Genomic DNA, 12,044 nt, shown 5'->3' on the forward strand with positions numbered 1-12,044 from the left:
CTGCATCTCTGGCTTTGGGGGGTTGGCAGGGCTCTCCTCCACGTGTTTCGCCTGCCTGTGTGTGTGTGTGTGTGTGTGTGTCTCCTAGTGCCGTGCCAGACATGGCATCTTCCCCTCCCCCCTTGTCTTGAGACTGAAGGCTTTAAAGATGATAATAATCTTGTACCAAAGAATTTTCTGTAGAAAAAAAGCTGCATATTTTCCAAAAAAAAAAAAACCCCATATGATTGTGCTAGTTGAAAAAATATAGGTTTGAATCGATTTTATTGCCTAAGTAGCTACTAACCAGAAGCAGAAGAGAACTGAACGGTCTCTGGATCGTAGGAATTGGTTGATTAGATTAGTTATTCCAATTTTAACTACCTTATTGTTACATGAACTTTTTTTTAAAAGAAAATTGAAATGACCGCTCCAAAGACTTCCAAGTGTAATTATGTTTTCCTTTTCTTTGGCAATTAGCTCTTTGACAGTCCAGTATTAGATTATTTTGGGGTTTTTAAAATCTACTTGCTGAAGAAAAAGAAATTCTTCTCACCAAAGATGTATTTTTTTGGACTCATGGGACAAAACTGTTGAGCGTACAGCAGAAGTTAGACAAGAATATCTTGGCCGTCGCTTGACGCTTCCTGCAGCGTCTTCCAGACTGGCCGTGTGTCTCTGTCCAGCGTGCCACCAGCTGCTGTGCCTGGGAGGACCGTTTCCTTCTCCAAAGACTTGTTTGCTGTGAGGACAAACCCTTGGGGAGGGCAGCACAGGGCATCCGTGAACTCTCCTCCTGGGTGCTGCCATACCAAAGACGGGAAGCCTGCGGGGCTGTTGTGGGGCAAGACGTTGCTGCTCCCTTGGTCCCTAAGCCTGCAGGGTACGGGGTCGGGAGCATGCTGGAGGAGCAGGGGTGCTTCCAGTTCCCCCGCTCTCTGTCCAGATCCCAGGCAGGGAAGGAGCTCTGTGGCCTGCGTTTGCCTCCACCTGACAGAGGCGAGCCGAAGAAAGCGACCCGGCAGCGCCTTCTCTGTGGCCCAGTCAGAGAGAGGGGTTTGGCTGGCTGGGGCGTGCGAGAGAGAGCCAGTTAGCTGAAGACTAGCCAGAGAAATTGCCTTTCCTCGAGTACCTTTTAACAGCAAATGGAGACAACCAAAGATATTTAAGGTTACCTCAGCGTAGAGGCGTGTGTTAGTTAGCTCGCTTTGCCTTGCTCTCCTTGTTTGCCATAGCAGTAGGTTACGACCTGCAAGTCCTTCTGTAGCCCCCACCCCACCCCACCCCGTGACTCGAGGCCTGTCTCGCCCGCCTGGCCCAGGGCACAAAGGCGGCAAAAGGTGCTTCCGCCTCTGCCGAGCCCTGGAAGGGGCTGCCGGGCTGCTGCTGACCGACAGGAGCGGCCTCGAGGCTCTCCACTCCTCCTTGAGGAACTCAGGCCTGCTGGTTTGGGCACCAAAGATGCCCTCTGATCTGCCAAGTAGCCTGGGCCACACAGCGCCCTCCAAGCCAAGGGAGGAGGAGGAGGAGGAGGAAGGCCTTTCATGCCGTTTGGGCACCTGCCAAAGCTACTCTGTGCAAAACACACGTACTCTAGAGTAGTCCCACTGATGTCAGAGGGACACCAAAGAAATAACTCTGGAGTAAGTGGTGTGCTGCGGATTGGATCCTTGCCTTGCCCTGCGGGTGGCCGAGATGCAGACAGAGACATCTAAGCAGCATCTGTTGGGCATGCCCAGGGGGCTTTTTGGGGTAGCAGGAACTCCTGTGCCTTTTAGGCCCCACCCCCCTGATGTAGCTAATCCTCCTGGAGCTTACACGCTCTTAGTGCAGGGCCTCCTGTAAGCTCCAGGAGGATTGGCTACATCAGTGGGGTGGGGCCTGATATGCAAAGGAGTTCCTGCTACAATAAAAGGCCTGCATGGCACAACACCACAACCCACAGGTTGTTGAGTGTGACAGCGACTCTGTCCAGAGAGCTCACGTCCTGGAGGCAGGAGGGGTTTCTCTCCTGCACCCATTGCAGATACGACTTAGATGCTCCTGGGCCCAGAATGATGCTCCCTTAACCCGAAAGGCGGAGCACTCGTGACCCCAAACCCTGCGTGGGGGGAGAAGGGGTGAGCAGAGCTGCCCTCCCAGCCCTTTAACCCCTCTGCTTCTGAACCTGAAGGGCATCAACATGCATAGCTTGACCCCCTCGCAGGGTGGCTGTGAGGATAAAGCGGGGGGGGGGGGATGACGGAAGCCACTTTGGGGAGAGAGGGGGAATCTAACTGGAGGAGATCTGCTCCCACTTGAGTTGGGGGTAGGAAGAATTCTTTGTCCCTCGATGGGATCTCAGCAGCTTGGCCATGTTGCCTAGATGGGGATTCAGTTTGCATCATGACCCCCCCCCTTCCCCTCCAAGACAGTCCCCCCCCCCATGGGGTTTGCCTCCTTGCTGGGCACACCCCTCCCTTCCCTCTGTTTGGTGCTTTGGGCCAGTTGCTTGCACCCGGAACCTCCACTTCCCTTTGGAACGTTAGGTTTTGTTCCTTTCTGTTGTATTCTGAAGATGTGAATGAGTGGCGAGTGCGGGAGCCGGTGATCTTCCTCGAGCGGTGGGTGTTCTGGGTCCCGCCACTCCCTCCTGCTGTTTCTTGTAAGGGCGGCAGCAGCTGCCTGGCCAATGGAAGACGCGGCTGAATTATATTAATTTTATATTTGACTCAGGGGATCAGCTCTGCGAATTCCAGGGCACGAGGGCAGCTGCTGTGTGCCGTGATCATGAATGTACCTTTTAAATGTCTTTTTTAATGTTTTGTTTAATAATGTGGAATTTTTTTAAAATAATTCTTTTATTTTTTATCTAGAGCATTGTAGTGAATGTTAACCGGGTGTGTTTCTCTGCCTCCCTCTGGCTTGTTCTTTCGACAAGCACAAATGTCATGCCAAAAAGCGTAGAAGTGTTGATGCCAAAATGTTTATGAAACGGCTGTCTAAATACTGATGGATTGCACAGTTTGAATAAAAGTTTCCTTTAGTAAATGGCGGTGGCTTTTTTCCCTTGAAGAAGTCATTTCCTTTCCAGGCTCTGCCGGGTTTTCTCAGAGGGCTGCAGCCCGAAGGTCCTCGCAGCAGCAGTGCACCTAATCCTAAAAACGCTGACGGGAGGAGACCGTTTCAACCCTCCCCTCTGATTCCTCTGAGAGAATTCACACATGCACTACTCCCCCCCCCCCCACTCCTGCTCCCTGGCCTCGATCCAGAGGCATTAGAGATCCTAAGGCAGGCTGCTGCTTCCTACGCCGAAGTTGCTCCAGTTGGGGGCTCACCCCCCATGCAAGGCCAGCTACGCAACCCGTTGTGTTCCGACATCTCCGCTTGATCTACTGCTGCCGCCTCCTTGGGGCAGGGCCTCCACAGGACATCTGGGCCCTGAGGTCAGGCACCACCCCCAGGCAGGAGGGCACCCCCCACCCACCACAGCAAGCCTAGGAGGAAAGGCTGAAGGAGCTGGGGATGTTTGGCCTGGAGAGGAGGCGGCTGAGAGGTGATACGATCACCATCTTCCAAGTCCTCGAAGGGCTGTCGTATTTATAGAGGATGGGGTGGGATTGTTTTCTGTGGCCCTGAAAAGTAGGACCAGAACCAATGGCTTGAAATTAAATCAAAAGAGTTTCCGGCTCAACATGAGGAAGAACTTCCTGACCGTTAGAGGGATTCCTCAGTGAAACAGGCTTCCTCCTCGGGAGGTGGTGGGCTCTCCTTCCTTGGAGGTTTTTAAACAGGCTGGATGGCCATCTGACCGCAATGAAGATCCTGTGAATTTAGGGGGAGGTCTTTGTGAGTTTCCTGCCTTGTGCAGGGCGTTGGACTAGATGACCCTGGAGGTCCCTTCCAACTCTATGATTCTATGATTAGGAACAACTTCCTGACCATTAGAGCAATTCCTCAGTGTAACAGGCTTCCTCCTCGGGAGGTGGTGGGCTCTCCTTCCTTGGAGGTTTTTCAACAGAGGCTAGATGGCCCTCTGACAGCAATGAAGATCCTGTGAATTTAGGGGGAGGGGTTGTGAGTTTCCTGCATTGGCAGGGGTTGGACTAGATGACCCTGGAGGTCCCTTCCAACTCTAGGATTCTAAGCCTCCCTCTAGCCTGAGGTCCGAATGAGTTGCAGGTTTGTTTTGCGGGGGAAGGGAGAGGTTAGAGAGGCTCCGGCTGAGGGGTTCTCCCCTGGCCCTCTGCTTTCCTGGTGGGGCGGGCTGGGGGTCCGGCAGGCACCCCACACACTGGGAGTTGCTGCTGCAGGGGGTCTCCCATCATCACGGGCTGGGGGTCTGCGGCCTGTCCAGGATGGGGGTCAGCCTGGGTGCTGCAGGGAAAGAGGCAGGCGTAAGAACTCTGGGGCCACAGGCCAAAGCCTGGGGCCGTGGTCTGGCTGATGCGGGGGGGGGGGTCTCAGCCAGGAGGGAGCTGGAGGGGCCTGCCCAGCCAGGGGGATTCAGGACCCCACAGCCCCCCACTGGAGGGTCCATCCATTCTCACGGGGTGGGGGGTGGGGTTGGGATGCTGAGGCCAGAAGCCATAAAAGGCCAGGGGAGCCTTATATCCCACTTCCCAAAGGAGTCTCAGAGCAGCTCCCCTCCCCACAACAGGCACCTTTTGAGGTAGGGGGCCCTGAGAGGACAGGGACTCCACCTGGCTGCATGGGGGAGGGGGGAATCAAACCCGGTTCTCCCAGATTCGAGTCTGCTGCTCTTCACCACTGGCTCTGGCTCTCGGGGAGGGCCAAGAAGGAGCTGGCTTTGGGGCTGGACCGGAGCCGAGTCCCGAGGCGGTTAGCAGCCCCCAGGAGGCCTGAGGAGGGGCTGGGCTGCGTCCTGCCCAGGCTTTTCTGCACCCGGAGCGGGGTGGGGGTGGGGGTGGGGGCTGCCTGGCTGCTGGGATCCCATATCGGGGGGGGGGGGGGGTCCAAGAGAAGCAGCAGCAGCCCCCGGCCTAGCCTGGCCAAGCCAGCGGGGGGGGGGGCAAGGACTCCGAGGAGGTGCATCCGGGGCAGGCAGGCGGGGGGGGGGGTCACCACCTGGGCAGCAGCAGAGGGACCCCCCCCCCTTGGAAGGAGCGGGAGGCGAAAAGCAGGAGGCAGGCAGAAGGGGGGGGGGGGTCGTCTGCTGCGTCCAGGGCCCGGCTTGGGGCGCCTCCCGCCTTCTCGGGGAGGTTGGTGGGGCTGGAGGTCGGCTGCACACGCGCGCGCCCGGGGACTCGCTCCGAGGGCGGCGGTGGCCCTCCCCCGCTAGGCGCCTCCCCCCAGGCGGGCGGGCTGGGCGTCTGGGAAGCAGGAGCGGCCCCGTGCGGGCCCCGCCCCGGAGAGGCGGGAGGAGCGATGGTGCGCCGGCGATGTCCGCGGAACACGAGAAGGAGCCCCCCCCTGCCGCCGCCGCCGCCCTCAAGAGAGCCCCCCGAGGTAGGCCTGGCCGGGAGGGGGGCGGAGGCCGCTTTGGTGGGCCCGGGAGCCCCCCCCCCCGCCCCTCTGCCGCCCTGGGACGCCTCCCTCCCTCCCTCCCCCCCTCCCTCCCTCGGCCTGGGAGCCCGGCGCCCCCCCCCCCCCTTGCAGAAGCCTCGTTGGCCGGGCTGCAGGAGCCCCTGGGGAGGAGGGCTGCCCCCTTGACCTTCAGGCCCACTCACGCCCCCCCAGCCTCTGCAGCGCTGCCTGTCGCCACCAGTGTTCCTTCCCCGAAGCCCCGGCTACTTCAGGGTGCGTGGAAGTCTGCCACCCCCCCCCCCCCACTTCCCAGCAGGAGGGCGCAGGCCTGGAACCCGGCTCCCTGGGGGGCACTGGGACGGAATCGGCAGGCACCCCAGGGTCATCTAGTCCAACCCCCTGCGTGCATTTACAGTGACCCCTGCTCCATACTGAGCAGATGGGGGGGGGCAGCCTGGCCCCTCTCTCTTCTGGGAGACGCTCTGTGTGTGAAATGCACCTGCATGGGGAGAGAGAGCCACGCACACACCGTCAGTGGCCTTGGGGGGGTAAAAGCAGCCCTGTGTCTCCTAGGTGGTGATGGTGGCCTGGAGGGGGTAGGAGGCCCCGGAGGAGTCCAGCTCGGAAGCCCCGATAAGAAGAAGCGCAAGGCAGCAGCCCAGGTAAGTGGGGGGGGTCCTCTAGGTTCTCCCTCCCAGCCAGGGTTGGTGGAGGAAACGGGGGGGGGGGCACCCTGGCCATCCATTCAAGAGCCCCCTCCTCCGTGTGGGGCTTTCCGGGGAGGGGCAGAGATGGCAGGCTCTTCTCTTCCGTGGGGGGCTGGCTCAGCTTCGCTTCTGAGTTCTGGCCAGCTGAGGCTTGGCCGCCCCCCTTCCAACCACTCCCCTGCTTGGGGTCTTCTCTGAGCCCAGCGCTCAGGCACAGTCATGCTGGTTGAAGTCCAAACCCAACCCAAGTCACCTCAAAGAACCCTTTTGGGGGCGATTAAAGAGTTCCAGGTGTCAGGAAGAGGCTGTGGGAGCGCTTGCAAAAGGTAACTGGCGTGGCGGGCAGTGATTGCAGGCCCCCAAAGGGAACCTGGGGGATTCCTTCTCCCCCCAGGGGCTGCCGGCACTGCCCTTTCCTCCTGTGCTGTCTCTCTCCTGGGAGGCTGGCTCCGGGACCCCCAGCAGCCTTCACACCCGCTGAGGCTGGGCAGGGCTGAGGAGCCCGTCTTTCCTCTGCGGCAGGAGAAGGCTGGTTGAATGGCCACTGGGGCGGGTCTTGGGTGCGAGAACTGAGGCTCCTCAGGGAATTGGGAGGGAGGGGCCTCCGGTGGGGAGCCAAAAGGAAGCCGAAGGGAGCAGAGGAAGCAGGCAGAGGGCCCCAGAATGCTGCTCTTTGTGGGGCGCTACAGCCTGAGCTCTCCGAGCTGCCTGCATCCTTTTGGTTGGTGGTGTTGAGATGAGTTGAAAGTGAGACTAACTGAAGCTGTGTGGCTTTCCAGGGCAGCTGCTTTCCTCCGCCTTCCGAATATGCTCCCCCACCCAATCCCAGCGCGGAGCACTTGGTAGCAGCGAATCCCTTTGACGATAACTACAACACCATTTGCTACAAGCCCCTGCCGGCGGGGAACCCGTACTTTGCCAACCCCGCTTACCCCGGCTTTGGCGGCTACAACACCTTCAGGATGCCCCCTCACCTGCTGCCCAGGATGTCCTCGCAGTACGGGGCGTCTTCTTACCCCCTCCGGAATCAGCCCCACCCGTTCCCGCAGAGCCCGGTGGGCATGGTCTTCAGCCGGCCGCAGGCGATGAACTTTGGGCCCCACGAGAATGTGGCATTCGGCAACCAGCCATCCTACAACGCAAACGTGAATCCAAACATCATGATGCCCGGTCAGCACTTCCGGCTGAACCCTGGGGAGAACTTTGGCCACATGCCTTCCCAGAACACGACTCAGATGCCCCACCACGAAATGCCGCTGCATTTTGGGCCGGGGAACAATCCCAGTTTTAACAGTTCCCAGTTGGAGCCCAACCCTCCGTATGGCCCACTGCCAAACAACTATGGCCAGAACAAGCCTGTGCCGAAAGCTGGCCCCAACAAGCACGGCCCCCCTCCCACCCAGCTCCACCAGCACGGAGGCACAGACGAGGCGGGGAACTCAGGGAACGCAGACCTGAAGCCAGCCGTCCGGCACGTGCCTGCAGGGCCCGAGAGCCACCCCCCCAAGCCTGCCGAAGCCTTGACCAGCAGCCGTGCCAACGGGACTCCGAGCAAGCCCCACCTGCCCCGTGGTGCGGCCGAAGGCGGGGCCCCGGAGAAGGGCGGCCAGTTCCCTCTGCTCTCCGGCCAGCACGGCCACCCCTCCTCCGAACCCGTCTACCCCTGCGGGATTTGCACCCACGAGGTGAACGACGACCAGGACGCCATCTTGTGCGAGGCCTCCTGTCAAAAATGGTTCCATCGGATCTGCACGGGCATGACGGAGTCGGCGTACGGCCTGCTCACGGCAGAAGCGTCTGCGGTCTGGGGCTGTGACACTTGCATGGCGGACAAAGACGTGCAGCTGATGCGCACCAGGGAGACCACCGGAGGAGGGCCCCCCGTCTCGAGCGCCGACGCCTGAGCGAGCAGAGGCATCCCGTGCAGCGAGAGGTGGTTTGTCGGCTGCCTTCCCAGCAGAGAGGGTGGTTGCTCTTGCGTTCTGTTCCCCAGCTGGGCGCTGTCCTCTCTTCCCAGGCCTGGGTCTTCACCAGAAGAACCCCAAGTTAGAACTTGCGGTGCCACAAGACACCTCTTTGGCTTTGTTTTTGTAAATGCTCGCTCGAAGGTTACGACCGCCGACTGATGGCCGCGTCCTGGTTTTGTGCACAGAGGCCAGGGTGCTCCGGATGGCCCTTCCTGGCTATGGTGGAGCGGAGCCCCCGGGCCTGGCGGTTGTTGCTCCCTCGGAGGAGGGCCTGTTGCCTCTCTTGTGAAGGCTTCGTTTCTTCTTTTAACGAGGATCCCAGGCAGCAAGAAGAATCAACCAATATTTATTTGAAGTCTGTTGCCAGGCATGCCCAGTTCCTGGTGTTCTAGCTGAACCTGCCAAGTGATATTAGTCTTGAGTAGTGTTCGGGGTAGTCCAGACATTCCGTATTCCCCCGTGTCTCTTTCCAGAGCATCATGAAGGATCCCCAGGACCAGGAGCTCCGTTGGTAGCAAAGAACTCAGCGGAAGGTGCTCCTCCTCCTCCTCCTCCTCCCAGGGAGGTTCCAGCCGAAGTGCTGCTGGTTTTCCCATCGCAGGGATGCTTCTTCCCTGCTTCCCTGTCCCCTGGGCCAGACGTCTCTGGAGGTGCTGAGGAGGGGGCTCCAGGTGGGCTCTTGCCCTTTCCTCTTCCAGCTGGGTCACGCGCAGCACCACTGTGTCTTCCCTTTGGGGTTGGGAGCCGGGGAATTAGGGGGTGGGGGTGGGCAGCAGCTCAGCTTTCCCCGGCCTCTCCGTAGCTGCAGCAGGTGGGGGAACCGTGGCCAGCTCCCCCCTCCCCCGCAGTTGTTGGGGCAGCTTCTGGCCTCCTGGCCCTTGCCTGAGGCTCCTGGGATGACTCTGCCTGTGGGGGGGGGGGAGAGGCTGAGAGGAGGAGGAGGAAGAGGAAAGATGTCGCCTTCCTGACCTTTGCGGGGGCTCCGCAGCAGTGTGTATGGCTGGCCTGCAGAAGGTCCCTGCGTCAGTCTGGGGCATCTTCACGCCAGTAAAGCCTTGGCGGCTGCTCTCTGCTCATTGGCCGGTTTGCCTGTCTTCCACTCTTCTTCCAAGGAGCTCCAGGGGGCATCCACGCCCCCCCCCCCCCCGTCCTCAACCGTCTTGGGAGGTGGGCTAGGCTCGGGGGGGGCACAGGATCACCCAGTGCCCCTCCTGGGGGAGCGGAGATTTGAAGCTGGGTCTCAGGCTGATGCTGGAACTGCTCTGCCAGGCTGGTTGAGCGGCCTTTGCTTCCTTTTGCGTTCCAGAGGATTCCAGTAGAACGGCTGGGTCTGTATCCCCCCCTCCCCCACCGTCATGCAGGGAGGTGGGGCTGTGGCTCAGGGGCAGAGCCTCTGCTTGGCATGCATAGAGGCCACAGGCGCAATCCCCAACATTTCCAGGGTTTTTACATTTTTTTTAAAGGATCAGATGGCAAGAGACCTGGAGAGCGGCTGCCGGTTGAGTCGACAATGCTTCGAAGGACCAGTGGTCTGTTTCAGGAGAAGGCCACTAGGTGGCGCCTCATCTTCCTCCTGGGAAGAGCGGGAGAGGCTGCTGCTGGGGGAGGCTCTTGGATGAACTGAGGAGGTGGGTGCCCAGGGGTCCGGGGACCCGTCTCACATGACTGGGGTGAGGGTGGGGCTGGTCTTTCTCTTGAAGGAAGGAGGGGATCTAGAGGTGATCTGAGGCAAGAAGATCCGGGGCCCCTCGAGAGTTCTCCAGAAGGGCCCTTGGGATAGGTCTCAGGGCCGCAGTAGTGGCTTTTGGCTCTGGAGTCCCAACTAGGGAGGGAAGCGTTTCTCTGTCCACAAAGAGACTCTTGTGGACTCTGCACAAAACGTGCCTTATTGCCTGCGTGCCCTTTGTTGGCGTCTTCAAGGCGACATGCAGATTCAGAGGGGCGGACCTTGGCTTGGTTTAGGGCCGGGCTGAGACTGGCCACACGCTCAGTGGGGGGTGGTATTTGTCCCACATGGCCTTAGTGAGACCTGCCAGGTCAGGCCTCCAGTGGTGCCAAGCAGCACCTGTGTTATTCCAGTAGTTGTGGCCAAATAGGAATGTAATCCAAAATGTTCTATGGCCGCTTGTGAACAGCTCTCGTTAGCACTTGGAGGGAGGGAAGTGCTGGCACTTTCAGCCAGGCTCTCGGTCTCTCTCGCTCCTGCAGAAGGCCCCAGATGTTGCGGTGGGTGTTGCCGCAGCCTCTCCCCCCTCCTGCAGCAGCCGTCCGTCTGGTCCCGGAAGGCAGGCCTCTGCTCTTGGAGCACGGCTGGGTGGGCACTCGGTCCGTCCCGGCAGGCAGCAGCTGGACTGCTGTGGGCTGGGCCCTGGGAGGGCAGGGAGAGGGTGGGAATCTGCGGTCCCGCAGCTGAAGCAGAGAGGCAGCAGGGTGGCGCTTCTCTCCACCAGAGCGGGGACTTGGGCAGATGGGAGCCCCTCCCCCTTGCGAAGCATGTGGCCATGGCTGCAGGCCGATTCCTCCTGCTCAAGGTGGGCGGCTCCTGCCTGCCTTCTCGTGGGGATGGATCTGAGTGGCCTTTCTCCCTGCCCCCTTTCTTCCAGCTCCCGGCTGGGCAGAGGCCTTCTGTCTGCTCCAGCCTTTGGGGGCCGGCAGCAGCTAAAGACTTGGGTGGGGGTGTCGCTTTTTTGCAAATGAGAATGTGGGAAGTTTCTGGGGGGAGGGGGGACTTTGTGATGTGGCTGCAACCTTGTGCCCTTCAGGGCATACGAGAGACGTGGCAGCCCCTCGGCCAGTCAGGGAGGGGGGAGAGAGGTTCCCCCATCAGGCTGCTTTGTGGCCCCCTGTGCTGGCCGTTCTTGGCAGCCACTAAACCCCCTGGGGACATTGGAGAGCTGTGGTAGAAGGGTGGAAGATGCCAGTTGGGGGTGGAGGAGTCTTTTGAGCTCTGCAGCCTGTGGCCGATAGGCAGGGCTGGGCAAATGCTCGTGGCACCAGTTGCTTGGCCGCAGGCTGCTTGGTCTTGCTGGCTCTGCTGCAGGGTGACCTGCCCAAAGGAAAAGTCTCTGGCCCCATGGCGTGGCTGGGCAGCACAGCAGCAGGGCCTGTGTCTCCTCCTTCCAGGTGGGAGGAAGCGCTCCCCAGGCCGCTAGGACTGTTGCAGCCTGAGTGCAGCCAGGCAAAAAACCCTCCTGGCCTCTCCTTTTTGGCTTTGTGAAATCATAACTGCTTGTTGAATAGAATCTCTGACTCAAGAAGTAGAAGAAAAGCATTGTACCTATTTTTGGTTTTAGGTTACTTCAAAGAAAAAATCTTGATTTGGTATTCCCCCCCCATCCTTCCTCTCCCCCCCTCCAATTTCATTGCAAGTATCCGAATTGTCTCATGGTCAAGACCACCCATTCCTCTCTGAAGCCTCGCCTAGCCTTGCTTGCTCGTGAAAGTGCTGGTGTGTGCCGTCTTCTCTGCCTCGCTAGCTGGCCACGGGTGTCTGATGGTGTCCTGTGGCTGGCTGACTGTTTCCTCTTAGAAGACCTGTAGTCTTTCCCGACCTCCCGCTTCCCTGGCCCTGTCTTGGGGCAGACAGACAGACCCCTTCAGTACTCGGGATGCCGTCATGGCCTCCGACTGTTCCACATTGGTGACGACGTTTATATTTTTGCAAGGAGCGTGGCCAGCCGCTCTGGCTGCCCCCTGCCGCCTCCCTCGTGGTGAAGTTCACTGTATGTAATTCAAATTGGAAAGGAGCTTCCATCCTTGGGCCACTCGTATTCTTTTGGTACGGAATTAAATTACTATGTAATACCAGCCGCTTCCTCTGGCGTGTCCTTTTGTGGGGAGAGGGGAGGGGAGCTGGACCCATCCCAGCCTGGCTGTGGGGCAGAAGGGGCCAAGTCTGACTCAAGAAATATCTGGGGACTTTGGT

The 12,044-nt window shown here is 59.5% G+C and overlaps 1 protein-coding gene across 1 annotated transcript; it reads left to right on the top strand.

The window, feature by feature from the left end:
• The first annotated feature begins 5,337 nt into the window (after positions 1-5,337).
• PYGO1 (pygopus family PHD finger 1) lies at positions 5,338-8,056 on the top strand. Its single transcript, XM_060259803.1, has 3 exons — positions 5,338-5,427; positions 6,019-6,107; positions 6,932-8,056. Exons 1-3 carry the CDS (start codon positions 5,361-5,363, stop codon positions 8,054-8,056), a joined length of 1,281 nt encoding a protein of 426 aa, XP_060115786.1. The 5' UTR covers positions 5,338-5,360.
• The last annotated feature ends 3,988 nt before the right edge of the window (positions 8,057-12,044 follow it).

The sequence above is a fragment of the Heteronotia binoei genome, chromosome 19 (genome assembly GCF_032191835.1).
Source record: "Heteronotia binoei isolate CCM8104 ecotype False Entrance Well chromosome 19, APGP_CSIRO_Hbin_v1, whole genome shotgun sequence".
Taxonomy (NCBI): Eukaryota; Metazoa; Chordata; class Lepidosauria; order Squamata; family Gekkonidae; genus Heteronotia; species Heteronotia binoei.